The sequence below is a fragment of the Canis aureus genome, chromosome 1 (genome assembly GCF_053574225.1).
Source record: "Canis aureus isolate CA01 chromosome 1, VMU_Caureus_v.1.0, whole genome shotgun sequence".
Taxonomy (NCBI): Eukaryota; Metazoa; Chordata; class Mammalia; order Carnivora; family Canidae; genus Canis; species Canis aureus.
The window spans coordinates 82,763,649-82,791,466 of NC_135611.1; the positions used below are offsets into that span (position 1 = coordinate 82,763,649).

General features: G+C 41.5%; 1 protein-coding gene and 1 long non-coding RNA gene across 11 annotated transcripts in view; one reads left to right on the forward strand and one right to left on the reverse strand.

The window, feature by feature from the left end:
- Positions 1-25,264, forward strand: LOC144318962 (uncharacterized). 8 transcript variants are annotated; one of them, XR_013384894.1, is made up of 10 exons: positions 1-150; positions 663-1,127; positions 1,642-1,723; positions 1,839-2,790; positions 5,509-5,659; positions 8,713-8,876; positions 10,162-10,284; positions 13,059-13,243; positions 14,689-14,765; positions 23,035-25,264. It is a non-coding gene; the product is annotated as an uncharacterized LOC144318962 (long non-coding RNA). The 8 variants fall into 8 exon arrangements; XR_013384896.1 differs by lacking the exon at positions 8,713-8,876 and having other exon boundaries at positions 11,521-13,243; XR_013384891.1 differs by lacking the exon at positions 8,713-8,876.
- Positions 10,467-27,818, reverse strand: part of PCSK5 (proprotein convertase subtilisin/kexin type 5) — a 458,158-nt gene continuing 440,806 nt past the window's right edge. For all 3 annotated transcript variants that reach the window (XM_077906524.1, XM_077906513.1, XM_077906535.1), the window contains 3 exons: positions 19,361-19,461; positions 17,228-17,414; positions 10,467-13,173 (listed from right to left, as the gene is read on the reverse strand). In XM_077906524.1, the coding sequence (XP_077762650.1) occupies positions 12,767-13,173; positions 17,228-17,414; positions 19,361-19,461 (695 nt within the window). In that variant the 3' untranslated portion in view covers positions 10,467-12,766. The remainder of the gene's footprint in view (positions 13,174-17,227; positions 17,415-19,360; positions 19,462-27,818) is intronic.

Consider the following 27,818-nt stretch of genomic DNA (forward strand, 5'->3'; position numbering starts at 1 on the left):
GAGAGAGAGAGAGAGAGAAGGGGGGAGGGAGAGAATCCCAAGCCAACTCCAAGCCTGACATGGGGCTCGGATCTCACGACCCTGAGATCATGACCTGAGTCATGACCTGAGTTGGACACTTAACCGACTGAGCCACCCTGGAGCCCTCAGGTGAGTTATTTTACCTCCCTTAGTGTCTTATCTGTGAAACAAGGGAAACAACAAGGCCTCCCCCCTAGGGTTGTTATGATGATTACAAGGATCAAAGGAGCTGAACGATGCAAAGCGCTTCTGATAGTACCTGAGACGGTGCTGGTTACCGGTGTAAGGTGGTCCTTCTCCCCCTCCCCCGCCCCCCAAAGATAACACTGCAGGACACAGCAAACTCCTCCCTAGATTCCATGCAGAGAGTCTAGTTTGGGTCAGTGGTGGATAATGATTTCTGCGAGCAGACAGGCATTCCACAAATATTTACAGAGCCACTACTGTGTGCTAGCACTCTGCTTGGTGCTAGCGTTGACGGCTGTGACTCCGAGGAACACACAGGCAGGCTCCCAGGAGAGGTTCAGCTTATTCAGCTTTACCATCATCACCTCCATGTGGTTGCAGGTATATTTTAGGACTCTGGGTGATTTGAGTGCGTTTCTGGGGAAGGAATCACAGAATCTCCTTGCTTCACCCAGATGCAGTAAATAAAGGAGCATCGTGTCCCTTCAGTTTTTCCAGTACCTTCCAGCTGTGGAAGAAAAAAGGACCACAGGAAGCTTTTCAGCAGATGCCAAAGGTCTCCAAAAGCCAGCATTTCAGGAAAGATGAATTTGCTCTTGTATACATCCTCTAGTGTTTATTTCACAGTGTTTACTGAAAAAAGTTTTTGGGAAAGGAGTGAGAGAGGAAACAGATGGTGCCAAACGTCAGAGGAGAATCACGGATTTCTCTACTCTTTGCTGGCTCAGAGCAGCTGAGAAGCCAGCAGGAAAGCACGAGTGGGGGATGTGGTGTGGTCCTCGCCCTCCCTCCTGGCATTGTGATCCTCAGCTATGTAAACAGGGCTATGATGTCACAACCCAACCCGAGGGAGGTCAGGGAGGTCAGGGCGCGGTGAGTGTGGCCAGCCCTTCCTCCCACACCCTCCTGTCCTTTAGAAGGTGACAGAGACTTCTTAGCAGCTTGCGTAGGGAATTAACAAATTGACGGGGTGGGGGCTCTTTTCTGGTTTAGCTTTTAGCCCAGAGTGAGTGGGAACCAGGAGGGGGTCGGGGAAGCTGAGTTGGGACCAGGTGGGACCAGCTAAAGCCCTCCCTGCCCATTGCCGCGCCTAGGGGAAGCCCCATGTCATCATGTGTCCCGTGTACCTTTTCCAAAAGGGCCAAGAGCCACCTCTAGAAACAGCCACAGGAGAAGTTTGCACCTCAGTTGTGCAGTTTGCAAGTTACAGTACAGGAGGCCACATGCATTACCCCAGATGACATGGCCAGTGTCACACGGGCCAAGATGGGAATGCAGATACCCAGAGTGACGGGCAGCTCTCTTTCATGAAGCTTTTCTTGGCTCTCTTCAGTGGGTTTGCCTTGAAGCTCCACGGTTTGTGGATCTTAAAGAGCTCTTCTTCCCTTTCTTTCAACCCTACCACCCTTGTATCTGAATTCTTTGACCTACTAGGAGTGGAGGTAGATGCAGTAACATGCATTTTTGCAAGCCTTGCATCAACCTCAATATATTGAAATTCTCCTCGGCTTCAAAGGTGAGTCACCTGGGCGATTGCCCAGGGCTGGCGGCTTAGAAGGACAAGGGCCCCAGGCTTAGATTTGGTGCTCTGCTGCTCACTATTTTGAAATCCTTAATTTGTACATTTACAGATTATGTAGCTGCCCAGTTTTCTGAGAAACCACCTCCAGATGGTTGGCCTGACTGTATAGTTTGATAATGTCCCAGTTTCCACAGGATAAGTGACAACACAGGTGAACAGAGAAATGATCACCTTGGTGTAGCACCTTACAGCTTAGAACAGACTTTCACACACATTAGCTCCATTTGTGCTCACGAGAAAATGTAAGGTGACAAGCCTACTTAAGGCCACCAGAGATCCACCTACAGGGGATGGAGCTGATCCAACAGGCAAAGAGCAAACAGCTCTTGAAAAGCGAAAATCAACAAACAGGAAGGAGAAATTATCCAGATGTTATACAGCTGTGCTGCAAAGGGAAGTCACAGAGGCAGTGAAGGACTCAGCACAGAGTTGGGCCAAAGGGATCACAGGGAATAAAAATTCCAATCCCAGGCTGAGAGAGGGAAAGTCAGTGTACTTGGAGCATCCGAGGAGTAGCAGCCACAAAGACCCCTCATAGGATGTGCATCACAGAGTCCAGCTGAACACTCCTTTGTCCAGGATTCTTTGCCCGGCCACTTGTTGATTAGCAATTTGGTTTGCTTTCTGTGTTCCTTTGCTGGAGGAACACATCAATACTGAAAACAGTCCTCAAGCCCCTTACCCCCCCTTAGAAGCTTGCCACCCCAAGACCTGCAGTCTGGAACCCAAACTAAATACAATTGACCTTGGGCAGCCTGGGAGTTGGGCGCCCATTTCCCACACCATCAAAAATCCACCCATGTCTTTTGACTCCCCCAAAACTTGACTGCTAATGGCCTATTGTGGACTGGAAGCCTTGCTGATGACATCGACAGTCGATCAACACCTGGTTTGTATGTTATGTGTGATATACTTGTAATACTGCTGTATTAAAGTGAGCTGTGGAAAGGAAGATGTCATTAAGAAGATCATGAGGAAGGGACGCCTGGGTGGCTCAGCGGGTGAGCATCTGCCTTCAGCTCAGGTCATGATCCCAAGGTCCTGGGATTGAGTCCCACATCAGGCTCCAGGCTCAGGGGAAGTCTGCTTCTCCCTCTGCCTATGTCTCTGTCTTTCTGTCTCTGTGTCTCTCATGAATAAATAAATAAAATATTAAAAAAAAGATCACGAGGAAGAGGAAACAGATTCGCAGTACTGTTGTGTACTTAGTGAAAACATCCACAGGCAGGTGGACCCACGCCTTTGGAACCCGTGTTGTTCAGGGGTCAGCTGCGCCACCTGTGGACCGTCTTAGGGCACCCAAACTGTGGGGTTTTGCTGCAACCGGTCCACCTGGTTGTCTGACTTGATGATCTGCCGCTGTTGCCTGTCCTGTTGGTAGAGCTCCAGTTGCAGCCTGACGTCTGAGGTCCATGGCTCCTCGCTGCCAGGCATCAGCTGGCTGTGTTCAGTGGGGACCGAGATGTCCTCAAGGCTGTCCTCCACTCACAGCCATTTGGGGGCCAAAGAGACAAAGGAGAGGATGCTTTCATGGGTTCTCAGCTCCACTGTCCAGACAGGCCTACTTTCCTGACTCTTCTCAGACGGCTTTCGAATCCTATAGCCTAAAGGTTTTTCTACATGGATTCATAGTCAAGGTGACCTAGAAATAGCTTGACTGCTGTTCTTCCTGGTCCATGTTCTCAGCACACTCGGAAGATTCCCTGTGGCTTCGTAGGCAAACTCTAATGTGAGTTTTTCATGACTTGGGGAGGAAAGAGGGGTGTGTACTGTAGAAGCGTGGATTCTCTTGGATGGTCGAGGTATACATAGGATTTGTATGAGGAAGCTATTCTGGGGCACCTGGCTGGCTCGGTTGGGAGAGCACTCGACTCTTGATCTCGGGGTCATGAGTTCGAGCCCCATGTTGGGTGTGAAGATTACCCAAAACAATGAGAACAAAACACTGTTCTGCTGGGAGCAGAGCCGAGGTTGCTTTTTAGAATGAGAAGGTGTGGAGAGATGGACACATTTTATTAGAGGTCAAACATTTGGCCAACATGTTTATTGACTGTGTGGCCCTTTAGCCAAAACTTTTATCACTTCAGTGAGGAATGGGTTGATTTCCTCCTGGCTTTGAAACAAAGCACTGATTTCTGAAAGAATAAGTCTCCTGTTTCCCTATCTGCTGAGAAATCAAGTAAGAAAATCCGGTTAATGACATGCTTATATAAAGCCACTCACCCAACGTATCTGCTTTGCAGGAGAAGGCAAAAGGGGCTCAGGGGGTGTGTATTTGCTTCCAGATTAAGTGTGTAGGGAAGATTAAGTCTACTTTTCTCTCCCTCATGTGATCTTGCCTCACAAATCCTTTCAAGATACAGGCTCATGGGAGGGAGACTATTAAAGAAGCTTTCACTGCTACTAAAATGAGATGAGAGGGAGCGGCGGGACGTTAGCAGTTATAGGACCCCTTCTGTATACCAGGCGCATTGCATACGTTAATGTCATTCATTCCTCCTGGCAACCTTGCAGGGTCTGGAGTTCAAGTTTTCCACACAAAGTGAGGAATCAGAGAACTTCAGTAACTTGCTCAAGATTCCACATGAGAAAGGGTCAGAGCTGGAATTCTATTCCAGGAATCTTTAATTCTCAAACTCATGGTATTTCTGTGATGCCAAATCATCTTTATAAAACTGAATACAGAAGTGGTGAGTCTAGTTGGGGCATCACCCACCAAGATTTTTTAAAAAGGGGGTCTTCATTCTTAGGAATAGTTTCTGAATGGATAGCATGAGATTATTATTATTATTAAGAGAAACTGCAGTGAGGGCACATCATGGAGCTGCCCCTGAGCCAAAGTCTTTGGAAAATTGTGCAACTTTCCCACTTAGGCTCGCTGGTTCCCTGAGAAACAAGAACACGAGGGGAAATGATGCAAAGAGAAAGTGGAGTCCACCACATACAGTGTCTGCTTGCCAGGTCTGCCTCTGCAATAACCTCCCCAGGTTTGCAGAGGATGCAGGATGACCGATAGTCTTTATCACATGTAGCTGAAATAGATCTGTGGGTTCAAGTTCATGTGAGAAGTGTTTATGGTTTTATTTTTTATTACGTAATCTTGACACCCAACATGGGGTTCAAACTCACCACCCAGAGATCAAGAGTCGAATGCTCTGTCGACTGGGCCAGCTAGGTGCCCAAGGTGTGCTTGTCCGTTTACAGAGGCCAGGAAAGTTGAGATAGAGGCTTAGTGCTCACTCTTACTGAGGTTGGCAGACACTTTTATTCTCCCACTTGTATTATTGGGAGAATAAATGTCTTTTCCCTCTACAAAAGCATGTAGAGGTATCAATTTGCTTTTTCTCACAGCCTCTATGTTCTAATGGTTTTATTGTCCCTGCCCCCCGAATTATTGCATTGCTTGCATTGCCCCTCATCTTGGGTTATTTGTATACACATTTGTTTTTTTCACTTTAATATTAAACTATTTGGGGGGGGGCAGATAATGTTGTTTATTTGTTTTCTACAGTTCAGCCTACATAATCCACATAAGGTTTTTAATTTTAGAAATACACTTGAAATGGTAGTCTATTTAAACTTTTATATCTTGCTTATTATTACCTGTAACTATTGTAGCATATTTTGTATAGTCTTTATAAACTTACTTTTAGAGTGTAAATTACTTCAAAGTTGCTTTAAATTATAAGAAAAGTGAAACTTTTTTTTTGTAAATGGAGTTGGTACTCCAGAGAGGCTTCTAGGAACTAAAAGTGATCCCTGGTCAACAGCCAGAAAAGTAGTGCGGCCCTCCATCCTAGAGCTCCCAGAAACTGAATTCTGCTGGCCACCTGAATACCTTGCAAAATGGTTTTTCTCCAAAGCCTCCAGGTAAGAGGCTTGCATCTTGATTTTGCCCTTGTGAGACTCTAAGCTGAGAACTCAGTCAAGCCTACCTGCATTTCTGGGTTATAAAACTGTGAAATAATAAATGCATATTACTTGAAGTTGCTATATATGTAGTAGTTTCTTATACAGTAATACAAATGAATACATTGGCTTACTCTCTGCCAAGTAATACACAAGACAGTCCACGTCACTACAGGTAGCATTGGAACAGAACTCCAGAATCGTGTGCTGTAATTAAAAGTCCTTGCTAGGGATGTCCGAGTGGCTCATCTCTGAGTGTCCGCCTTTGGCTCAGGGCGTGATCCTGGGCTTCTTGCAGGTAGCCTGCTTCTCCCTCGACTTGTGTCTCTGCCTCTCTCTCTGTGTCTCTCATGAATAAAAAAATCTTTAAAAGAAAAAAAAAGTCTTTGCTAAAACATTATTATTCGTTAAATTTGTTTTACTTTGATTGCTGGTGGAAACGAGCAAACAAGTAATTATTTTGTAAAAAAGACAGGAATTTCTGGATAAGAGATTTGATAAGACAGAACTCACAGACGGAAAGATTCTATCTAAAAAACATGGTGTGTTGAAGCTGGCTCGTCCTGGCCGCTGAAAGCTAGTTGTTAATTGTTCAGGAATCTTCTGAGTCAGTTGTCAGACATGGCAATTATTAAAAATTCAGTTATAAAACTTTCAACTGAAGAGGTTATATTAGAAACATAGGTAACAAATACCCCAAACTCATCACTTTCTAATCATTTTACATTTTACTATTAGTTATGCTCCTGAGGCTATTTTTGTTTCTAAGGCGTCTGTATGGCAGAAATACTGTAAGGGTTTGCTGCTTCACATTTCTTCCAGGCTCTACATCAAGTGACATCATGTTCGAACCTTGAAATTGGCCACAATGGGTGTATTTACACCATGGAAACTGGCAAATGCCTTTTCTGAACCAATGAGATACCATGAAAGTTGTTCTTGAGACTTGCATCGGGGTAAGGTGGGGACTTTTTCCTATGGTAGGTGGACCCAAGAGAATGCAAAGTTTGTCACATTGAGCAGAGGCCCCCTTTCTCACTGGAAAGGGGGCCTCCACAGCAAGAGACAGGGAGGAGCAATGGAGGTCGACCAGAACCCGAGGATGGTTTGAGCTCCATTCCAGCAGTACTCGATCCCACCCTAGGCTTCTTGATTAAATGAGCCAACAAATTCCTTTTGTATTGAAACCTGTTTGGGCTGACCTTTCTGTAATTTTTAACTAAAAGCAGCCTCAAGGATACAGCAGAATTTATGTCTGGTGCAGAATCCCACTCCTGGCCAGGGAAGAGGCTTCCCTGATAACGGTGTCATAGAGGGCTGGTAATTCTCCTGGCTTCCATCTTGTTCTGCTCTTGCATTATCATTCTCTTCTTTACAGACACACATTTGCTCCATGGAATGGTTTAATTAGCCTTCTATCAGTTCCCTTTGGCAGCTGGGGTCAGCTCTTATCAATGAACACTTTTGTTAGAGTGAGGGACATTCTTATCAGGTTTATCTAACAGCTCCACTGCTCTACTTTCCTCTTCCTTGATAATGGAAAACTTTATTTATTTTTATTTATTTTATTTTTCGACAATGGAAAACTTTAATTATGGATGGCAAAGTCCCAGAAGATGAGTCATGATTTTTCTAAACACAGCAGGGTAATCAATCTCATTACTCTTTATCAGATATTTGCTTTCAAGCCTTCTTTACAGCTAAGGTTGGCCACAGGACCTAGTTTTGGTGTATACTCTGAGCTCACGAGGCACCTATATGCAATTGTTTTTATACCTATAATCACTCAACAGATATTTGCCTTTATATCAATAGATATTTGCTTTTGTACCATTAGATCTGTAAGTCACTAAGGAAATAGAAGTAAACAAAACAGACGTCATCCCTCTTATCTTTCTTCTTCATCTGTATAACTTTTTGTTGGTGTGTTTTTTTTTTTTTTTTCCTATGTTGAGAACAATGCAAGGTAGACATAGGTAGCTTTATTTATTTATTTATTTATTTATTTATTTATTTATTTATTTATTTTTATGATAGTCACAGAGAGAGAGAGAGAGAGAGAGAGAGAGGCAGAGACATAGGCAGAGGGAGAAGCAGGCTCCATGCACCGGGAGCCCGATGTGGGATTCAATCCTGGGTCTCCAGGATCGCGCCCTGGGCCAAAGGCAGGCGCTAAACCGCTGTGCCACCCAAGGATCCCCATACGTAGCTTTAAATGTGAAACCCCAAATACATCCTTAAATTTTGGCCTCATTTATTCCTTATCAGATGTTGTTGATATGTGGTGATCAGTTAGATTCAAAGTCTGTGCCAGGCAGGCATTAACAGAATTCTTGTTTCTCTTTGAAACACAATCTATTTATTTCATTTTAGTGAAAATGCAGAATACTGTTTATTTTAATTGATGGCATCTAAGCTTGGGTAGGACACTGCAGTTTCTTTTTTCATGAACTCTGGAGCAGACCTCCTTAACTCAGAACAGATCTTGAAATGTCTATTTCAGTGTCAAATTTATGCAATAAGGACTTAAGTCTTTATCTTGAGTTTTAATGTGTTAACTTATATATAGTTAATGTCTACAATTACCTAAAAGAATTTGTTTCGTCCTTGACCCTCAGGCAAGATGATGCCCTTGAACTGCAGGATCTCATTCATGCTTCACTGGCATCACTCTTGGTGATTCATTGTTCCTATAAATTCTATTCATTTGGAGTTAAAACTAACCTCCAAATGGAAGAGATACAAGGATTACTGACAGAGGCTAGGTTCATTCTTCAGTTAGAAGAAAAAACAGGGACTTGAAAGTCCTAGATTCAAATCCCAGTTGGACCACTTGCAAACATTCTGACACCACCTTGGTTATCCATTTGTAAGAGAATCATATTACTGCTCCATAGCACGTGTGTTGTAAAGATTAAATAAGATCATATGAAAAAAGTGCCTATGACTATGTCTGACACATAGAAGGCATCAAAAATGGTATTGTTATGATTTATTTTTTTCTCCCAAACTAGATCAGAAGCTCCTTAGGACCCAAGATCTGGTTGGTTCCACTTGCTGGTGTTTCCTAGGATCTAGAACGATGTCTGGCACATAGTCAATTCTTAATACATACTTGGTAAACTAATATTATCACTACTCCCATCATGAAATTCAGATCAACTACTTATTAACTTCAGTGAGTGTTTTGAGGACTATCTTCCACATCCTCTTTTTCAAATTAAGCCAAAGAACGAATCTCCCCCATGAAAGCACCCACCCCCTAAGGCTTGAATTTGCAGTTGTCTTGTACTTCTCCTGCTTAACTGACACCACCTCTCCTCCTCCTTCCCACTTAACTCTGCACTCAGGACCATTATCATTGTCTAGTTGTTTCATATATGTGAACCCTGGCTTCTTATAATTCAATTCCCCCAAGAATTCTTGATTTCTCACCAAATTCTGGGCATTGTGCCAGGTTCTGGAAAGAGAATAGTTGGCACCCTAGGGAATCAAGTAGCTACCCCTCTTTTAGTAGATACAGATATATAATTAAATAGTTACATCACAATGTGATGTGAGAAACTGTATGCACAGAGCATATAGATAGCAGAGAGGTGAGAAAGTGATTGATCTTCAAGGTGGTCAAAGGAGACCTCCCAGGAGAAGTTAGAGGAAGGAAAAATGATTTTAAAGGATGGTCGGGAAGTTTCCAACTGGTCAATGTGAGGGAAGAATATTCCAAGGAGAATGAACAATGTGTGCCCAAGGATGGGAAATAACAAGATGTTGTCTTGGATAGCTTAGAAGCAATTCAGGACACATGGGGAATCTGGAAAATAAGGAGAGGTGGGAACTGGTGGGTAATAGAAGCAGTGGCTCTGTCTTGCAATATTTGAATGTCAAAGTCAGCATGGATGGTGGGGAGCCCTGAATGCAATGGGCTGGTGGACCAAAGATCTGGTGGATCTTTGATAGAGGGATAGAGGGTAAATTGGAAGAAATAAAAAGACTGAAGTTCAGCAAAATTCAGGAGGAAGCAGGAAAGGTCCAGATGAGAGAGACTATGGACCTAACTGAGTCAGTGATGGTGGGGTTGACAGATTGGACCGATTTTTAGGAAGAAGCTTCATAACTGCTATAACTAGCTTTAGTCATTGAAAATAGAAAGACAAAAAGAAGAAAAACAGTGCTCTTAACAAACAGCATTGTAGTGTGTACCTTAGTTGGTAAAGGATACTACCAAGCACACAATGTGCTCTGAAATAAGCTGTTAATAAGCCAGTCCCCATTCCATTATCTGGTCTTGATTTAATTTTGTTTCCAATTTTAAAATTGCTTTATATGAACTGGAACCTTCCAAGCCCTTGCTCAGCCTCTTGGTGCATTTCCAGTCTATAAGATCCTCTTAATATTTCCAAATTATTTGCAAACAGAAAACCAAAAAGTGACTTTGTTTTCCAACCGCGTATTTATCTCTTTAGACAGTTGTTCACATAGTATCCAAAAGAAGTCTGAAGATAACGTGGCATGATCAAGAACAAAGAAGGAAAGATGTCAGACAGTACCAACACACAATACTAGCCTTTTTACCAGGCTCACATAAGGTAACAACACAATTTTTCTTTGTATTCATGGTTATCTCAACCTCATTTAATCTTTACCTGAGTTTCATAAACACAGATTTTTTTTTTCCCTTGGGAAACAGTTTCCAGGCTGCACAAAGAAATGGTCCAACTCAGTCTATCAGGGATTTAGAATTAATCAGGGAAGAAGAACAACACAGAACAAAATTGAACAAAATTACTCTTTTGCATAGACTATAAATCTGTAATTTTACAGCAAAGGATAAGAAAGGCTTCCATTGATACGATGGCTATCTTACACCTATTTTTAACTTCTAAGGATTGAAAAGAGAACTATTAGAACTTCAGATAGATTTTGAAGAGATGATTTTAAATGATCAAAAATGCTGGAAGTATATCATATGTGTATAAAAACACATGGACTCTTGAGAATGTATATATATATATTTTAAGATGAGGTCGGCAGGCTACGTCTGTTAGCCAGTCTGGCCCATTACCTGTTTTTGGACTCCCCTAAGCTAAGAATGGTTTTACATTTTTAAGTGCTGGAAGACAAAAAAATATCAAAAGAACAACAATATTTCATGATATGTGAAAATTACCTTAAATCCAAATTTCAGTGCCCCTAAATAAGTTTAATTGGAACACAGCCCATTATTTGTTCTGGATTGGCTGCCTTTGTGCCACATGGCGGAGTTGATGGTTGTGCAAAGCCTAAAGTATTTACTATCTGGCCCTTTCGAGAGAAAAGTTTGCCAACCTTTGTTTTAAGAGAATTCCCCTAAAGAAACACTGAGGCCTCCATACATGGAAGGCTTCTTCACAGAGATTTTCTGCATCAGTGATACGTTATATTAAAAGAAAAGGAGAATGCATGAATTTAGTAAGGGTAAAATTGTTGCTATATCATGAAATAAGATAATATACACTCTTTTACTACATTTAGGTTGCTTCTTATTTTATGCCAGTATAGTATAGCTACTAAGACTATGCACTTCAGGGTCATTCTTTTTCCTTGAATCTTGATTAGCTTTCTGTGACCTCGGGCTATTTACTTACTCTCTCAAAAGTCTTAGGTTTCCTATAAAAACAGGATAATAATGGTGCTAAACTCATGCAGTCATGGTATTAAGTGGGGTGATTTTCATCTTAAAGGAATTATGTAGCTCGATATCTATTACATAGGAGGTGTGTGACAAATTTTTTAATGAGCAGCATTGTCATCTGAAAATGTCATTTTTCGTGATCCCTTCACAGGACTGCCTGTAACTTCTGCTTGGATAAGAAAATCTGCAAAATCCTGAGTATATAATTTCACACAATGGCCCAGTGCACAAATCCAAGCATGTACTTGACAGGAGAGTGGACCAAGGAGAGCCTAGAATGTCTAGAAATGGATCAGAGTGGTAGAGAGTGCTGGAAGGCCAGTGGGCGGCTGGATTAGGCTCATAAGCAGGACGTTGGGATTTCCCACGTTAGAGAATCCGTTCCAACTTTTTCTATAAGGATCCTCTTAATATTAACAAGTTGTTTGCACGTCTCTCAGGGAGCTCTCAGTCTGTGACAGGCTGTCGAAAGCTTTTTGATTTGGTAGCTAAAAACTTTTTTTTTCAGAGTGGATGTAGTTCTCGTCATTTTATCCCATTTTATGTTGGGTTAACACTACCATTTTTCTTTTATTACTTAATGTCTTAGCTGGTGTTTCCGACCACAAAAATCATGAGAGTGTAATGCTGCAATTCTTGGGAATGTAATGATTCCTGTCCTACTGGCTTGCTGCTCCCTTGTCCTGCCTGAGCTTGCTCTGCCCTAGGACAGTGACTGTGGATTCCTACAGAGGAGCCAGAGCCCAGGGAGCACATAGTTCCTTGGCTCTGATGCTGGCTCCCTTTTCGTGCCTCATCTCCAAGTAGGTTGTGAACACCCTTAGCGCAGGTAGTGTCTTCTGCTCCCCAGGGACAGTCTGGAGGCCAGTGATAAAGGGCATGAGGAGGAAAACCTTTAGCTGGTCCTAACAGAACTGACCTTTGCCTAAAGATAGCTAATGGGGGAGAAAAATCTCCTGAGACAAACAACTCTTTTGTCTCCCCATCCCCCCAGAAAATCATTTATAGAAATATCAGAATCCCAGAAAGCAGAAAATATCTCTGCAACATAGCTGAGAAACAGAATCCCTAATAGGTCCACTTTTTTTTTTTTAATCTCATGAAATGTACAAATCTCACTTTTTTTTACTTTCTGTAATTTTGATTTATTATTCTGAGAAAAATCCCTCTGAATTTTATCCTTGTTTCTCAGTTATGGTTGGTTGAGTTTAGCCACTCCAAAGAAGAACTAATTATTTCAGCTTTCTTCCATACTCTAGCTGGACTTGTGGTTAAGGGGACCAATACAAACACCCACACGTCAGCCTGTTGTGTGGTGATAAAACCCCCAAACTGTAACACCCGCATACATGCCTGTGAGTGGAACGGGGCAGAGTTGGGGGGGGGTGGCCTCTTGCCTACTGGTAGGAGTAACTCTCATCATCGTATTCCAGCTCATCCTCCTCATCATCATCCAGCAGCCCATACTTAAATTTCCGGTAAACAGTGCCATCTTGGCCCATGTAGACGATGTCATCATCATCATCTTCATCATAGTCCCTGTCCCTGTACTCAATCACCTGATCCTCTTCAAAGCTGGTGCTTTGATGATGACTGCTCTTATAGGACACATATGACTTATTAGGGTCAGCCAGCTTCTCATAGCCGGGCTTTGCCACGGGCTCACCTCGGCCCCGGGATTTCTTCCAGACAATCACAGCTGCCCCGAGCAGAAGCACCAGCATAACGGAGGATGTGATCAACAGGGCAGTCTTGGTATGCTCACCGGCAGGCCCTATTTCACTTGACTGAAGGATACACTCCTCTGTTGGAAGAAGGGCAGAGAGGGGAAGGGTGGAGGAGAAGAAATGGAATGAGGAAAATTAATTTCTGAGGTAAAAAGCTTTGCTTTCTCTTTGAAAACCAAAATGGTAGAATCACTGTCTCTGATTTTCCTAGAGTGCACACCATGCTACAGAATTGCATTGTGTACCCCCCTGAGAGTCCCAGTTGGCATCTGGTGATACCAACAAACCCTTCTAGGATGAAGGTCAGTTTGAGAAATAGAGTCCCCTCATCCTCATACCTTGTGAGTCAGTCACCAAGTCTCCAATCTGACCAATCGATTTTTCTATTTCCCTCTTAAGAAAAATATTCCATCTGGGCTCGTGCTTCAGTTACTGCTAAATGCTGTTTTTTGTTTCAACTCCTACTTTCTCTAAGACTGATCCCTCTCCCCAGGTATCTTCAACCTGGTCCGATATTTAAGGGCAGAGAAGATTATTTATAAAACCATTGACTTTTTTTTTTTTTTTAAGTAGCCTCTATGCCTAATGTAGAGCCCAAAATCATGATCCCAAGATCACGAGTCACTTGCTCTGCTGACTGAGCCAGCCAGGTGTCCCCAAACCATTGACTCTTGAAGCTGTGTGGGGCCTTAGAAATTACTTAGGTCAGAATTCCAGAGAAGATGGTGGTGTAGGGGGATCCTAGGGTCACCTCAACACATCTAGATAATACCCACATCAATGTAAATAACCCAGGAAATGACCCAAAGACTAGCAGAACAGACTTCACAGCTGAATGTAGAGAAAAGGCAAATCAACTGGAGAATAAGGTTGATTGATTGATTTTTAATTAGGCTCCACACACCCAGTGTGGAGGGCTCAACACAGAGCCTTGAACTCATGACCCTAAGATTAAGACTTGAGCTGAGATCAAGAGTCTGATGCCCAGCCAACTGAGCCACCCTGGAACCCCCAAAGATTTGTTTTAAATATCAAGTTGTGTTACTCGGGCAAATTGGTAGCACTCAATGAAACAATTAAAAAAAAAGAAATTAATTACGTCAATCTGTTTCTTGACAGTTGAGGAAACTGAGGCCCACAGAGAGGAAGTGACTTGTCACTTGGTAGAGGCAAAAACTTGTTTGTGAAGCAATCAGAATTTGAACCCAGGAATCCAAATTGCATGCTATAGACTGGAAACATTTGGGCAAACATTCTGACAACTGTGTTTTTGGTGTCATGGCATTCTGTAGCTCTAATCTGACAGGAAGAGAGTCAGTTTCTTTAAATTCTAACTACCAAGTTTAATAATAGGGGACTCTTCTATCATAATTCAGATTTCTGAAGTTGAGAGCTCTGCCCCTTGTTGTTCATTCACTGGTCTCTGTTTCAATGCCTTGATCAAGAACATGGAGTAACCAAAACTCACAGAATGAAGGACCAAACAACAAGTTCAGTGATGAGCTCATTTTTCTTACTTTTCACTCATTTATTCAGGTGGTATGATTTGGGTAAGTTACCCACTTCTTTTCCCCTCTTCTTTAACTCACCAGAGGCGAGAATAAAAGAGTATGAGAGCACCAGGGAAAAAACTAGCAGGCTCTGTTGGATGTACAAGTTAAAATACAGGGTAAGTTTTCCGTAAGTGGTTTCTAAACGACCTGGGTCTGCCCCCAGGATTCTTTTATGAAAATCTAGGTATGTTATATATACTAGCTTAATGGATGTAATTCTGCTGCCAATTATTTTAGGGGCAATTATTTTTGCTAATTACATACTGGCCAATTGGATCTGATTCATCACCACTGTGTATTTCCCACTCTTTTTGCTGGTGATAAAAAAGTTGCCTATTTTATCCCAACTTTCATTCTCATGGGATTTTTGCCCATCAAGCAGAATTTCCTCTTCTAAAATAATAGCACTATCATAATTGTTTTTGTCATTAGCAATACCAGCACAGAGTTTTTCTCTGGAGGAAATACTAAAGCGCCCGAGGGATGGATAAGCAATCTGTGTGCAGTACTTGGAGATAAATACTGCCTAGGGCAGGAGAATCAATAAAATATGTTTCAAGATTGTTTCAATTACTAAGGCACCATATGCAATCATGTCCTACTCTTCTCCAGGCTTAGGTCTGCAGAGTTAGGGTCAGACTCTGTGATCTGGTTTCTTTGAAGGAGCAGAGTGTGTCTCAGTAAAAAAAATGGGCAGGTAATCAAGAGTATTTAGACTTGTGCAGAGTTGCCCCAGGTGGATCTCCAAGTGTTGCAGAAGGCCCAGGAAAGCTGAGTAAATAGTTCTTAGTTGGAACGTTTCTGAAGAAACTCTGCACCCAATGTGCACACACTTCTGGTTTCATTTAAAGCCATTGATGTAATGAGGGTTATTATTCTTAGCTGACATAGTGTGGATATCAGGCAATCATACCCTGAAGGTGGATATGTATGAGGGGCTGGGGAAACCAGCTGTTTGTAGGGGTAGAAAAGCTAAAAGAAGGAAATAATCAGTTTTTGGAAATATAATCTTTAGAATTTAATATAAAAGGCCACTAAAAATTAAAAATGACTAGTACCAGCTATGGGTCTGAGATTTACTTCACTTATGGACAGGCTCACATTAATATGATGTCTCTTTGTCAGGCCATGATACATCTGAACCCCAGAGAAATGATCTGCTTTTGGACTGGAGAATATATTTTAAGAAAAAATATATATATAAATAAAAAATATATTAATCATATATATCTCTTAAAATATATAATATATATGTATAATCTATCTATAAGTATAGATAATATATATCTATAAACATATATATATATATATATATATATATATATATATATATATCTTAAAAATATACATATATACTTTTAAGAGGGAATCACCCCATTTGGGATCTTTCTGAGTTTGTGGCCTATGAAGACCAAGTACCCATATGCATATGGATGGAGTTGGAGGTAGGAGACAGCTGGGGGCCTGGGAATTGGTAAAAGGGGTTTTGTTTCTTTCTAGCTTTGACGAAAGTTCATTTTAAAAATACCTTAAGTCTCTAAGAGGAGCCTTAGATTTTGGCTAACTTCCATAGAATGAGTCTACAGAAGAATCAAGGTAATATTGGTATCAGCTTTTTTGATAATTCTTTTCCTTTATTTCCCCAGGAGGGAAGGATAAAAAGAAGAAAGTGAATTTATAAAGATGAGATTCTGGGGGCACTTGGGTGGCTCAGTTGGTTAAGTGTCCAACTCTTGGTTTCAGCTGAGGTCATGATCTCAGGGTTGTGAGATGGAGCCCTGAGTCCAGCTCCACGCTCAGTGGGGAATCTGCTTGAGATTCTCCTTCTCCCTCTGCCCCTCCCCCTGCTTGCTCACTTGCCCTCTCTCTCTCTCTCTCTCTCTCTCTAAAATAAATAAATAAAATCTTTAATTAAAAAAATGAGATTCTAGATGAACTTGAGTTCTTATTTTAGAGGTAGCACAGCAGTGGAAAGAATGCAGGCTTTGTAGTCCAAAGGGCCTATATTCTAATTCCAGATGAGCCCTTAACATTGCAATGGACTGGAGTATGTTAATCAAACCCTTAGAGCCTTGGTCTCCTCATCTGAAAAACGGTATTAATAATATCTACTTACAGGGGCACCTGGCTGGCTCAGCAGGTAGAGCATGTGATTAGAGACCATTTTAAAAAAATCTACTTGGGACACCTGTGTTGCTTAGTTGGTTAAGCTGTTGACTCTTGATTTCAGTTCGGGTCGTGATCTCTGGGTCCTGGGATCAAGCCTTGAGTTGGGTTCCAGGCTCAGTGGGGAGTCTGCTTGAAGATTCTCTCCCTCTCTCTCTGGCCTTCCTCCCTGCTTGTGCTCCCACACACTCTTTCTCAAATAAATACATTTAAAAAAATTAAAAATAAAAAAAAATTGCTTAGATGAATTGATGGACAGAAAACTCTAGGTACAGTAAACACATTGCAGGCACTCCATAAAAAGGTAGCTCTATTTATTCTCCAGAGCTTTCCATCCTCCTCTCCCCTCTGCTCTCATCCCCTTACAGAAGAGAGGCCCTTCCTCTGCAGCCTGCTCTTCAACTCCCCTCACCTGTGGTGTCCCGGCAGTCACAGCACTCCTGGGTGTGGGAGGGATCAGAGACATTACAGCATTGTAGGCAACGGCCATCATCCATTAGCAGCAGCAGGCTGGCGGGGCACACGGTGCAGTTTTTGGTTCCAGGTCCCTTGCATTCCACGCAGCTTTCGTGGCATTTTTCACAGGTAAAATTGTCCCCCTGTTAAGAACAATCAGGAGATTCTTTTTGAGTGTGGATCAATTAACAAGGCACTGGAGTTCCCTGGTGCGAGTTCCATCTTGGCCCCATGAGGGAGGGAGAGAGGCATGTGGGGGATAGTAGAAAGAGAGCTTGTTCTGGGTCCATTTTAACTGTTGAGAATGAAACACAGACCCAACTGTTCTCACTTGAAGGAAACCGTTGATGGCTCTTTCCATCTGAGATCCACTGGTAACAAGAGTGGGAGAACAGGCTTCTAGAATAGCTTAAGTTACAAACTGACAGCTCATGTGCTGTATCTGGTCAAGAACAAGTTTTGTCTGGCTCATACTAAATTGACCTTCACAGTTTAAAAAACTTTTGATTCACTGCCCACATTTCAAAATTAGAGTATTTCACTTGTAAATCAGTTCCTAGTTTCTCTTTAAAAATTACACTGTCAACACTGTCATCACTCCCACATGGCAGCATCACAGACAGCTGAACCGCAGTGGCCCTCTTTTTGTGCTCTCCTGGTTGATTGAGTCCTCAGCACTAGCTCTGATGTCACCAACATAGATGACACTCAAATTCGACTTTTTTTTTTTTTTTTCAAATTCGACTTTTTATCAAGCCTGTGCTGGGATTTTTCTTTGACCCGACACCCTTCACTCATGTACGTTAAGCTGATTTGCCTCTGTGGTTATTAGATTCTTATGGCCCTGCCTCATTATAATATTTGTGACTGTTCATCTGAAACAGTGAATTCTCAGTGACAATAGTTGAGAGAGAAGGAGAAAGTGGCTTCCTATCTGACAAATTGCTCCTTCGGTGGTGCTAAAAATGTAGATAAGGGAAGATATCTTCCTATTTTACTTCTGTGCTTTGGAAGGATGGTATGGTAGAAAAGGAAGGAATGGAAATTGCCTTTGTTGAGCACTTTGGCATATTTCGGGTGCTGATAAAGTGCTTTCTCAGCTGTAATTATTTTACCAAATCCTGGATTAGCCACCAGGCCCCCTGGTTTCAATCCCAGCTTTGTTACTTACTACTCATGTGATCTTTAGCAATTATTTAATCTTTCTGATCCTCAGTTTCTCCAAAGTGTAAGGATTTAATGAGAGCTCCTAATGTGAATATGTTGGATCATGTTAATTTCACCATGGCGAGATTTACTTAATTTCTAAAGTTTGGAAACACAAGAAGTTAGTGAACTCAGAATATCCATGGTTTCTAGGCAAGGAAATGAAACAATATCTCTCTTAGTACACCATGCAGGGGGGCAGGAAATGAAAGACCAACAGCAGTTGTGTAGTTCTGACATTATTCAGGCATTTCAGGTCAGACAGCAGAGGGGTAGGAGAGAAGATATTTCTTCTTTCTTCTTCTTCTTCTTCTTCTTCTTCTTCTTCTTCTTCTTCTTCTTCTTCTTCTTCAATTTATTTATTTGAAAGAGAGAGAAAGCAAGAGAGAGAGAGAGAGAGAGAGCAAGCTTGAGTGGGGGGAGGGCAAAGGAAGAGAGAGAGAGAATCTCAAGCAAACTCCATGCTGAGCACAGAGCCTGACATGGGCTCAATCCCAAGACCCTGAGATCATAATCTGAGCAGAAATGAAGAGTTGGATGCTTAACCCACTGAGCCCCCAGGCACTCCAAAACTTCTTAATTCTGATGTGGTGTTCCTAACAGGACTTCTAAGGTCATGAGCAATGAATGTAAAGGTAAATCTGAGGTCCTTTTTATCTAATTTCTCCATTATTTATCTCAGGTCATCTCACTTCCTTTGACTGAAATTGAGGCCACTGGTGGGTAGCACAATTATTCCATGATGCAGAGGTAGAAGATTATAAAACTAGAGCAAGTGTAGGAATTTTAGGACTTTTTGACTTTGCCCAGAATGACAGGCCAAAACTAGCTCCCATGCCTCTGCAGAAGTAGAGGAAGGCACACCATGTCCAGCTTTCTGTACCTTTCCCACTCTGTATTCCCCCACCAGACAGTCTGAGGCACAGATTCCTCCCATTAGGTGGTAACTCCACACGCAGGATAAGCAATTCCATGCTCCTTTTCCTGAAAGAAAGAAAGAAAGAAAAAGATTCTAAATTATGAGGGCTGACCTTAGATTTCAACCTCTGTCTTGGGTTCAAAACTCTTAGGAGCAAGGACTATGTCAAGAAAATTGAAGTAGAAGGATGAATTGATTGAGGAGATGGGGGCGGGGGAAGTCTCCAGGACACCGAGTGAAGACCTAGAAATTATCCAATTAGTCAATCAATGTAAACTCCCATTTGGAAATTGAGTGTTTGGAAGGAATAGATCTTTTATGACAGCAAAAAGAAAGATTTTCAGAAAATGAGAAATCATGTGGAAAGCTTATAAAACTTTTGTCATTCTGCTTATTGTTTTACTAATATAGAGGAAGAGAATGATACCAGATGATTTGGAGGGTCCCAATACTCATTCGGTGAGAAAATCATGGTTAGGCAGTCTCTAACTAAGACATACCAGACTTAAAAAAAAAAAAAAAAAAAAAAAGGAAATACCAGACTTAGAATTTAAAATGCCAGGGCTAAGAATATTTAGCAGATCAGTTTGTCCAGTTGTTCTTAATTTGGGGAGGGTGGTGGTTGTGGTGACAGATTCCTTTGAAATTCTCTTGAAAGCTAGAAACTTTCTTTTCAAAAATTGGAATGCTATTATTTATTTATTTATTTATTTATTTATTTATTTATTTATTTATTTAGAGGTAGAGAGGTGGGGAGGGGCAAAGGGAGAGGGAGAGAAAGAACCTCAAGCAGGATCCACGCCCAGTGTGGAGCCCCACACAGTGCTCGAACTCACAACCCTAAGACCACCTGAGCTGAAATCAAGAATCAGATGCTTACCTGACTGAGCCACTCAGGTTCCCCTATTATTTTTTTTAAATAAATGAAAAATAAGGCCCAGATATGTCAAGTTATCCATTTAAGGTTACATAGGTAATGGTCAAGAATCAAATTCAGATTTGTTGACCCACAGTCCAATGCTCTTTCAATCATACTATCTGCCTTAACATCTTATGACCCATTATATAGAGGAGGTCTGAATCTACAGGCTCTGTGTTTGTGGTGCTAATATCCTACTCCTAATTGAGAGACCACAAGAATGATTGACCCAAGCATTACCTTTTGCCCAGATATTAAGGGATAACTTCTAGAAAGGGTTTTGAGACAGGAGACCTGAATTCTCAACCATTCCATTAGGAAGGTCCTGGTGTTTTTGCTGAGAATTTCAAAATGAGCAGGGAGATAGACGGGGGGCATGGAGTGTGTCTGGTATTGTGAGTTGGAACTTGATATAGGTTTTCCCATCAGAAGAATATCGCACAGAGTTGTTAGTTGCATTTGAAGTAGATCCAGGAATCTTGACCTTCACAATCACTATGGAGTTAAATCAACTTTTCATGTCTAATCTCTGAGCTCAATCATTTATGATGTTTCTATGGAAGAAAAATTCTGAGCTCTGAACAACAGTTTAGAGAATAAACCTTTATTATCCAATTGCTTTTTAGATTGGGAGCTGCTTGTAGTGATACAAGTTTTCTAATAAAGCCATTTTATTATTTTTAAGTTTTAAATCAAAGTGTAGTTGACATACAATATTATATTAGTCTCAGCTATACAACAGTGATTCAACAATTATGTACATTACGAAGTGCCCACCATGCTAAGTATTGTTACCATCTGTCACCACACAAATAATATACAATAATATTACAATATTATTGACTATATTCCCCATGTTGTACTTTCCATCTCTGTGACCTACTTATTTTATAACTGGAAGTTTATACCTCCTAATGCACTTCACTATTGTACTCCTCCTCCCACCCCGCTGCCCTCTGGCAACCACCTGTTTGTTCTCTGTAATTATGTATACTTATTTGTTCATTTATCTTTTTTTTTTTTTTTTAGATTCCACATAAAGTGAAATCATGGGATATTGGTCTTTCCCTGTCTGACTTATTTCACTTAACATAGTACCCTCTAGGTCCATCCATGTTGTTGTGAATGACAAGATTTCATTCCTTTTTATGGTTAAGTAACATTCCATTGTATAAATATACCACATCTTCTTTAGCCATTCATCTATTGATGGACACTTGGGTTGCTTCCATAATTTGGCTATTGTAGAATGCTGCTGTAAACTTAAAATGCATATATCTTTTTACCTTAGTGTGTGCATTTTCTTCAGATAAATACCCAGAAGTGAAAATAATGCATCCTTTGGTATTTCAATTTTTTATTTTTTGGCAAATCTCCATACTGTTTTCCATAGTAGAACATGAAACATTCCTACTAATCGTGCACAAGGGCTCCCCTTTCTCTACATCCTCACCAATACCTGACATTACTTAGCCTCTTTGGTACTAGTCATTCTGACCAGTCTAAGGTAGATTTCTCATTGTGGCTTTGATTTGCATTTTCTTGATGAGTAATAACGTTGAATATCTTTTCACGTGACTACAGGCCATCTGTATGTCTTCTTCAGAAAAATATGTATTCCAGATCTCTGACCATTTTGCTATCAGATTATCTTTTTGTTAAGTTGTATGAGTTCTTTATATATTTTGGATGTTAACCCCTTATCAGATATATCATTTGCAAGTATCTTCTTCCATTCAGTAGGTTGTCCTTTTGTTTTGTTGATCGTTTCCTTTGCTGTGCAAAAGCTTTTTAGTTTGATGTAGTTCCAATTATTTATTTTTTTGCTTTTGTTCCCCTTCCCTGAGAAGACAGATCCAGAAAAATACTGCTAATAAATGTTGCTGATAAATATTGTGATGTTCAAGAGTTTCCTCTGTGTTTTCTTTTAGGAGTTTTAGGGTTTCAGATCTTACCTTTAAGCCTGTAAGCCATTTCGAGTTATTTTTGTGTAGAGTGTAAGAAAGTAGTCCAGTTTCACTCTTTGGCACGTGTCTGTCCAGTTTTTCCCAACCCATTTGTCGAAGACACTCTCTCTTCCCCACTGAATATTCTTGCCTCCTTTGTTACAGATTAACTATGTAAGCATCAGTTTATTTCGAGGTTCCATTAATCTATGTGTCTATTATTGTGCCAGTACCATACCATTTTGATTATTATAGATGTATAGTATAGTTTGAAATCCGAGAAAATCATTCTATTTTTATCTTACCTCTAGCTTCATAGAGAAATTCTTACATGTTCTAGAACATATTGTGGTTTTTGATAAAAGAATCAATCTTCCCCTCCTTCTTTCTTCCTTCTTTCCTTTTCCTAACCTACATTCTTCTGAAATATAGCTTAGGTGTCTTATTTCAATTTTTTTAAATACAAAAGATTTTTTTTTTTTAATGAAGAAAAATACAGAGTAGAAAAAAATCAGAAAAAAGTAGTAAAAAGATTAGGTCACAGTATTTGTGTCTTAAGATTGCTTCTATTTTACAGAAGACCAGCAGCAATTCATAGAAGCTTATATCCTGAGTGATCCCCAAAGGCCCTACATGTCACCAGTTACATGTCCTATATTGACTTATTGCAAAATCTGTAGAGGGTACAGATCCTTTTGCTAAAGGCAGTTTGTTAATTTTCAGAATGTTTTCTATTCCAAGTTTAACAACCTATGTTTATCATTGCTTCTAAGGATCTGCAAGAACTGTGCGACCTAAAAAGATTGTTTTGAAATTTCCTCAGAATTGAGAATTCAACTATTAGTTTTTCCTGGAACTAACCCCTGCGGGATGAGTTCAGCGCTGCAGAACAACCCCTGGGGACATCCATGGTGTCATCCACACAGGAAGAGGAAGCTGGAAAGACATAGGAGGTTTTGGCTACCAGCTTTGATTTTTATTTCAAACAGTTTTGTGAGGAGGATAAATAAAAAGTTAAATGTGTAAAGGTAAGGAATGAGCTAATTATGGAGGAACCAACTGCATACAAAGGTAATATTTGGCTTTATCCCCACCCTGACCTGTTCAGTGCTTTGACATATTTATTATTTTTTTTTTCTTAAAAGATTTTATTTATTTATTCATGAGAGACAGAGAAAGAGAGAGGAGGCAGAGACACAGGCAGAGAGAGAAGCAGGCTCCATGCAGGGAGCCCGACGTGGGACTTGATCCTGGGTCTCCAGGATCACACCCTGGGCTGCAGGCAGCACTAAACCACTGAGCCACCAGGGCTGCCCTATTATTATTATTATTATTATTATTATTATTATTATTATTACCATTGGACAGTCAAATGTGAATGAAATAAATCTAGTTGGTAAATTGCTTATTTAGCTTGCTAAATTTTCTCCTGGAAATTTTGTGCATCCTCATTTCTTAATATGACAGCTAATGTTTTAGCTTTCTTTTTCTCTTTTTAGCACTGAATAGTATTTCATTGTCTGCATTTGTTGATGAGCTTCTGGGACTGAGAATCCTCAGAATTCCCTTAATCCACCAAGGAAATCTCAAACCTACTTAAAGAAATTTATAGTTTTTCAAACTGTGCTGACAAGATCACTAATAATTTCTATAATCCCTGCAAAAAAAAAAAATCTTATAAAGCTAGTGTTCTGTTTTGACCGGCTGAGGTTGAGACACTAATTTACCTAATGATGGTTGCCTGGTCTTAATTAAAAACTCAAGGGCTCCAGCCCACTGCACTGCCCTAGGGCATTGGGATTAGGGTTGTCAGATTTAGCACATCAAAGCAGAGTGTTTTATCTGGCAATCCTAGTTAGAATAAAGGCCCCACACGTCTAGTAATGATGATATAAAAAAAAAAATCTAATGGAAAGCCAATACCGTATTTACTATGATATGGCCAGTGATAATGCCAACTTTCCACCACCCTCTTACCCCACGCCCACTCCAACCCCCCATTCAATGTATTCTCTCATTTATCTTATTCTGGTTAGAAATTTTGAGCAGCAACAATAGGTGCCCCTGGAATAAAAAGAAGACAACACAAATGAATGGTTACTTAATGCAAGATTTTTCAGAAGGCCCTTTTTCAAAGATTGGAGTCAACTGCAGATAGGGGAGGGTGGGAGCCACTGTATGGCAGAGTTTTTGTGGACTTGTCTCAAGGACTGCCTGTAAGTGGTATGGGGGGGGGCGCCCATGAGCAGATTTGAAGTGGGGCTCTTGAGATTCCAACTGTGCTCCACGCTCCAATCTGGGCTGCCCTGCTCTGGTCAGTTTACACAATAGCATTCAGCTTAAGGTTTCACCTGAAGAAGAAGGACCACTGCTAAAATGCCATCTGAAACCATTACTCTAAATTACACATGTGCTGTCCAGTGCAGGAGCCACCAGCCACGTGTGGCTACTGAGCCTTGGAAATGTGGCTAGTACAGCTTGAGTTGTGCTGTACATGTAAAATAAACATCGGATTTCAAAGATTTTGTATAAAAAAAACTCTCAGCTTTGGGACGCCCGGTGGCTCAGTGGTTGAGTGTCTGCCTTTGGCTCAGGGTGTGATCCCGGCTCCTCGGTCCAGGGATTGAGTCCCACATCGGGCTCCCCTTGAAGCGCCTGCTTCTCCCTCTGCCTATGTCTCTGCCTCTCTCTGCATCTCTCATGAATAAATAAATAAAATCTTTAAAAAAATTCTTAGTTTTTAGGTTGATTACAGGTTCAAATGATTATTTTGTGGATATATTGCCTAAATACATATATTATAAAATTTATTTTACTTATTTTTGTTCTTTAAAATGTGACCACTGGAAAAGATTTAAATGTGTGTATGGTTTGTATTATGTTTTAGTTGGATGGTGCTGGTACACCATGTTGGGAGTTACTCAGAAGAAATTCTAGGGCTGGTATGAATAGCGTGTGACCACTCCCAGGCTAGGTTACATTGTCCACTAATCTGAGCATTTTGCAGCTAAGAATAATATAATGTTTATGTCACTGATAGTCTTCTAAAATAATAAAAAAATATTGAGGACTCTCTCCAGCTTTTTTTTCCTTCTTGGTATTTAGACTTATTTTTTTTTGTTATGGTTATAACCAGCCGAGGAAAGTGGGGAGGTGGGTCGTGACACTGACTCCATGGTTCAGAGAAACGCACAGGTGGCAGCCCCAAGCAGGAACAGGTGGTTTTGGAGCTAAATATCAAGACCAAGACCAACCACGCCTTGCGGGCAGGTGTCCTGGCTCAGCCCAGCAGCCCTGCAAGGAACCCCATGGACTCAGGTTCCTCTGAGCAGCAGCTCCTACTCTTCCAGCATCACTTCCTCTTGTAGCTTTTTCTGCTCTTCTGCTTGTAACTTCTTGGGCTTTTTCTGATTCGGAAAGAATTCACGGCCCCTCTGCTTCTGTTCCTTCTTGGGAAGCTCCTCCTCTCTTTTTCTTTCTCTCTCCAATTCTTCCTGTTTTTTTCTTTTCCTTGGCTCTGTTCTCTGCTCCTCCTCTTGGTGCTTTTATCTTCTTGGCTGTTCCAGCTCCTGAAGCCTCTCAAGCTGTTATTTCCTCAGTGAGGCATCACTCAGGTGTCTGGAGTCAGAGAAACTTTTTTTTTTTTTTTTTAAGATTTTATGTATTTATTTGAGATAGAGAACATGAGCGGGAGGGGAGGAAGGCAGAAGGAGAGGGAGAAACAGACTCTCCACGGAGCAGGGAGCCCAAAGGGGCTCAATCCCAGCACCCTACCTGAGCTGAAGGCAGACACTTAACTGGCTGAGCCACCCAGGTGCCCAGAATCAAGAGAAACCTTATGTAGTGGCAGTGGCCTGGCACTCCTTGCCTTTCTACACGACCTTCGGTGGCACAGGGCACTCAGGGCTTGGATGAAGCCCATGTATGTACTTGCAGTATGCAACCTTGGCTTGGAAGTTCAAGTGTTCCCGAAATTGGAGGTGTGGAAGTTCTGGCCTGTCGTCTCCTCCCATTGGGGATCCAGCATGGGGATGTCCATGTTCCATATTTCCCCTGACTTATCAAGCACTTTGACCATGACCAACTTGCTGAGCTGACTCCTCAGGGCAAATAATTTGCAGGGCAGCCCCCTCCAAGTGACAGATGCCTGGCCTCTCTCTGGGTAGCATTTCATCCTCATCCTTTGTGTCATGGAAGAAAGAGTTCTCTGGCATGTGAGGAAATTGATTTTGAACTTGGCGGCATGCACCTTGACTTGGAGGAAGTCACTAAGCTTAATGACCTTGCCATGGAGGCAGGCCAGGAAAGAGGTGACCAGATTCTTGTCTACCTTGCCTTCCAAGTGGATGAAGTCCATGGTGCTCATAGAAATCTGCAGGGTGGAGACCTAGTGATCGTGCACCATGGTCGTAAGTCTTTTCAGCACTTCCTTGGCTGCTTCAGCTGTGGAGGGCCATGTTGATGGTCACCTTCATGATGGGCCTGAGACAGAGGCTGACAGAAGACAGAACGCCAACATCCTAGATGTGTCTTGGACTGTGGTAGCTGCTGTCTTAGCCCAGCCGGAGCTCCCCACTCGGCACCACCACTGTTTCCTGAAGGTGTCCTTGGCACCACTGGCTGCCACCACTGCCTACCCCTATGTCTGTGCTAAGTGCTAGAGACACAAAGGTAAGTGAGACATATTAATTTGTGCCTTTGAGGACCTCAGTTTAGACACACAGAGAGAGATAAAGAATAAATAACATAAAATATGCCCTCTGGACTCCAGAGACCTGACTGCCTTGTTCACAGCTGAATCATTGTCTGGGCCATACTGTAAAGTAAAGATTTGTTGAATACATAAGTAGATTAATGAATGCAGAGTACTAAAGGAACACAGAACAGAGGGATTAAGGAAGGTTTTGTAGAGGAAATGCTGACTAATGGATTAGAAAGAGGTAGCCAGGCAAATCAGGCTGGAGAAAGTATTCAGGAAGGAGAAAGGGCAAGGTTTGCTCAAATTTGCAGTAACTGATTATACCTGGTTATAGAAGGTGGTGGAGGAAGTGGTGAGGGGTGAGGTGAGTCCTAGATGAAGAACCTCATATGCAGAGTTACTAAGATTCTATCCAAAAATCAATGGAGAGTCACTTTTTTTTTTTTAAGTTTTATCATTTATTTGAGAAAGAGAATTTAAACAAGCATGGGGGAGGAGCAGAGGGAGAGATAAGCAGACTCTGTACTGAGTGTGGAGCTTGATGTTGGGCTTAATCTTGGGACCCTGAGATCAGATCCTGAGCCAAAACCAAGAGTTGGATGCTTAACCAACTGAGCCACTTAGGGCCCATTGGAAAGTCATTTTTAAGCAGAGAAATATTATTATGTTTTTTTGTCACATAGAAGGATCAATCTGAGAACATAATGGAGGACTAGTTGGTTATAGAATGGCTAATACTGGAAGCAAGAAGACCAACTAGAGATTGGTGAATAACTCAAGTAAGGGGAGATATGAGTTTGAAATAAGGCAGTGATACTACAAAGTAAAGAGAGGGACTGCCAGTTGCATTGCTGATGG